The following is a 3,407-nucleotide window of genomic DNA, read 5'->3' as shown; positions in this document are numbered from 1 at the left end:
CCCTGCCATGGCAGGGGTGGTGCTGGAGGGGCTCTGAGGTCCCTTCCAACCCAAACCATCCCATGATTCTGTGATTCCAACCTTGGAGACCCAAACCAGGCCCTGAACTCTGCTGCTCGCCCAGATCAAAGCAGCAGCAGGGCCTGGACCTCTGGCCCAGGTGGAGAGGCTGAAGTGCCCGGTGCTGCTTCGCCAGGGCAGACAGGAGCCACCCGGCCCTGGCACCCGGCCTCTCCTGCCCAGCCACCTCCCCTCTGGTGACACTGCCATGAACCTCCCAGACAAGAGCAACGCCCAGGGGACATTCCCAGGCAGGGAGCTGTGTCCTGCTGTGTGAGCCATCAGCTCCCGAGCACCCAGACATTGTGGGGAGGCTCCAGCAGCATCTCCCCCAAAATTCTGTCCCAGAAGTGACACCCTTCCAACAACGTCCAGGCTCTGCAGGGCTGCTGCTGCTGAGCAGTGAGAGCTCAGACAGGCCTTTGATGTTCAGTGCACCTCCCAGACCCATCACAGATCCCTTTCATCTCCGAAGTGAGCAGCCTCCCTGGGAACATTCCCGGCTCAGCAGGGAGGGGCAGACACCCAGCAGCGCCCAGTTTTCACCGGGAGGGATGGGGCTGAGCTCCTGCTCTCCCGGGCTGGGCTCCAGGATTGCTGCTCATCCCATGAAAACCCTCCCTAAGGAAATCGGGTTCTGGCACCCAATTTCTTTCCAGCACCTCACACTCAATGGCCTCCTCCAGACACAGTTCCATCCCTGGCAGTGTCCCAGGCCAGGCTGGACACTGGGGCTTGGAGCAGCCTGGGACAGTGGGAGGTGTCCCTGCCAGGGCAGGGGTGGCACTGGATGGGCTTTAAGGTCAGGTCCCTTCCCACCCAGCCCATTCTGTGATTCCATGCCTTACCAGGGATGCAGGGGTGCGACCTGGAGGGAGATGATGTCCCTGCAGCCTGCTCCAAGGGCCCAGATGACTTCATGGCCCACGGGGTCCGTGGAGCTCCTGAAACAACACAGGGAACACGTGGTGGCCCCACCAGCAGCGGTGCTGCCCCGGGGCTGGGTCTGCATCCCCCAGGGAGCTCCCTGGAGCAGCCAGAGGTCCCCATCTGGTCATTATTTACAGCCCAGGACCTGCCCCTGGAGCAGCCAGGCCCGACACCAACCAGTGCAGGAGGTTGGAGGCATTCCCATCGGGAATGCTGCCTATGGATGTGCAACGGCAGAGCAGCGCAGAGGGTGAGGCTGAAGGTGAGGAGGAGGAGGGCAGGCTGGAGGGGAGGTTGAACGCAGAAGGTGAGCTGGAGGTGCATCTTCCAGAGGCAAAGGTGACAGGGAGAGACTGCCAGGCCGGGTGTCCCTGCAGGGCACCCTGGGCTGGTGTCCCTTTGCCACCTGCCCGGCCTGGATGGGGACGGTGCCAGGGGCTGGGAAGGGTCCCAGCCAGGGGCAGGGGCTGCTCCGCGGGCTCTGCCCCTGCTCTGCGGTGGTGCCACCGTGGCTGTAGGTGGCTCTTGGCCACGTGTCACTGCAGGGGTTTGCTGTGGCTCCTCCTTGGTGCCTTTGGAGGTACCAGGAGAGGCCTCCTGGGATGCTGCTCGACCCGGGCAGGGTTTGGGGCAGGTGTGGGTTCATCGTGAGCTGGGGTGGAGCTCAGCAATGAGGAGAGGTGTCAGAGAGCACCACCCTGGTGCCACCAACCCAAACAGAGTCCCTCGGCTGTCCCACCACACCAGGAGCCTTCCAGGGACCGAGGCTGTGTTTCCCAAGTCTAAACGCCCCACTTCAGAACTTCAAGCAAGCCTAAAAATAAGGCTGGGTGTTATCTCAAGTGCTTCACACATCTCTGCTGGAGCAGGGTGCCAAGAGCAGCAGGTTCATCAGAGTGTGAGTCACAGGCACAGCTCAGGACGCACCAGGAGCGCTTGGACTTGATCCGCCGCCCTTGGAAGAGCCGACGGAGCAGCCTTGGAGTTAAACCTGGCAGCTCTGGGCTGTCTCCTGTCTCGTGGTGTGGGTCAGAGCCAGGTCTGGGCTCCTGGGGTCCACACCAGGGGAGTGGCTGGATGTGCTGTCCCACCTGGAGGATCCTCTGTCCCGCCTGGGTGAGGAGCGGGTGGAATGGACACCAAGGCTGAGGTGGTTGTCTGCAGGTGCAGCAGAGCAAGGACCATCCTCCTGGAGGGTGGAGGGAAGGCCAGTCCTGTCTCCATGGGAGGCAGAGCCTCTTCAGAAGGTGGCCAAAACTGAGTGCTCAGTGATGTCCTCCAGGACCTGTGACCTCCTCCAGGACCATCATGGGTCTTGTGTCCTTGACTCAGGCAAGGTGTCCAAGTTGGCTCTTTGCTCTCCCACAGCAGAGCTGTTCCTCCCTCCCAGGAGGGAGGGACCCCGAGCCTCCTCTCCCCATTAGAATCCTTCATCAGGGTGTGACAGCCAGGGGGGACCTCACTGGCACCTCCTCCTCACCCTTCTCTAACACAAGGTGGTGTCTCCTTGCCAAGACCCCGGTCACGCCTCCAGCCAGGATGAGATTGGTAACAGGACACTGGGAATGGAGCTGGAAGTGAAACACCTGCATGGGGACAACCTGGAAGGGGATGGGAGTTGTAGGGACAGATGGCACTGGGGACACTGGGGTGGGGCCGTGGAAAGGTGGGTCCTTCACACCTGGACAGGTGGGCTGTGCTCTGCCAGGGAATGGGGGTGAGCCCCGCACACCCCGTGGGCATTCCCGGCCTTGTCCCAGCGCTGTGGCAGGCGCTGGTGGCCGTCCTTACCGGTAGGTGACCGCCTGCAGGGCCCGGCAGTAGCAGCTGGCCAGCCAGAGCGAGCGGTCGGTCAGCACGTTGGGGCAGTGCGAGATGCGCAGGATCAGCAGGTTGCTGCCCGTCGCCTTCAGCAGCGACTCCAGCCCCGCTTCCAGGCAGCCTCTGCCAGGACAGAGGCAGGGTCAGGCACAGGGGCCCACCCTCACCCTCCCCAGGGCCTCTTCAGGACGGTGACACGTCCCGTGGGCATCCGTGGCTCCAGGACGCCCAAAACCCACAGCCGGAGCCAGTGTGCACTGGGGTCCAGCACGGAACGGGTGTCGGGGCTCGTGGAGCTGCAGCAGCATCCGTGGGGAGCAGCAGCTCCGGCTGTGGGAGGAGGGACACGGGGACACGGGCACTCACCGTGTGCTCTTCATGTAATCCTCCTTGCTCTCCTTCTTGCCCCGCTGGCGCGGCTTCAGGTTTTGGAGGGTGAGGGAATGCATCTGTGTGCACCACTGGGACAGCATGGCCAGGAACTGGGGCACAGGGGTGGCTGTCACTGACAGGGACACCCCAGCACCTCCCACCCCTGGCTGCGCTCACGCCTGACAGAAACGTGTGAAGAGGCACACACGAGGCCATGGCAGAAC

The 3,407-nt window shown here is 63.0% G+C and overlaps 1 protein-coding gene across 1 annotated transcript; it reads right to left on the bottom strand.

The window, feature by feature from the left end:
- Positions 1-851: 851 nt before the first annotated feature.
- LOC108447434 (F-box only protein 41-like) lies at positions 852-3,393 on the bottom strand. Its single transcript, XM_017737394.1, has 3 exons — positions 3,178-3,393; positions 2,782-2,934; positions 852-1,004 (listed from the first exon to the last, which is right to left on the bottom strand). The coding sequence occupies exons 1-3, from the start codon at positions 3,282-3,284 to the stop codon at positions 905-907; spliced, it is 360 nt and encodes a 119-aa protein (XP_017592883.1). The 5' UTR covers positions 3,285-3,393; the 3' UTR covers positions 852-904.
- Between the last annotated feature and the right edge of the window lie 14 nt (positions 3,394-3,407).

The sequence above is a fragment of the Corvus brachyrhynchos genome, unplaced genomic scaffold (assembly GCF_000691975.1).
Source record: "Corvus brachyrhynchos isolate BGI_N302 unplaced genomic scaffold, ASM69197v1 scaffold85, whole genome shotgun sequence".
NCBI classification, from domain to species: Eukaryota; Metazoa; Chordata; class Aves; order Passeriformes; family Corvidae; genus Corvus; species Corvus brachyrhynchos.
Note: the sequence above shows the minus strand (reverse complement) of the source record. Positions and strands in the feature narration are given on the sequence as shown.

Bases quoted from the DNA above. Each gene is read 5' to 3' on its own strand.
- LOC108447434 (XM_017737394.1), bottom strand. From the start codon at position 3,284: ATGCTGTCCCAGTGGTGCACACAGATGCATTCCCTCACCCTCCAAAAC. The intron at 2,935-3,177 runs GTGAGTGCCCGT...CTGTCCTGGCAG, and splicing joins GATTACATGAAGAGCACACG to AGGCTGCCTGGAAGCGGGGC. The intron at 1,005-2,781 runs GTAAGGACGGCC...GTGTTGTTTCAG, and splicing joins CTGCAGGCGGTCACCTACCG to GAGCTCCACGGACCCCGTGG.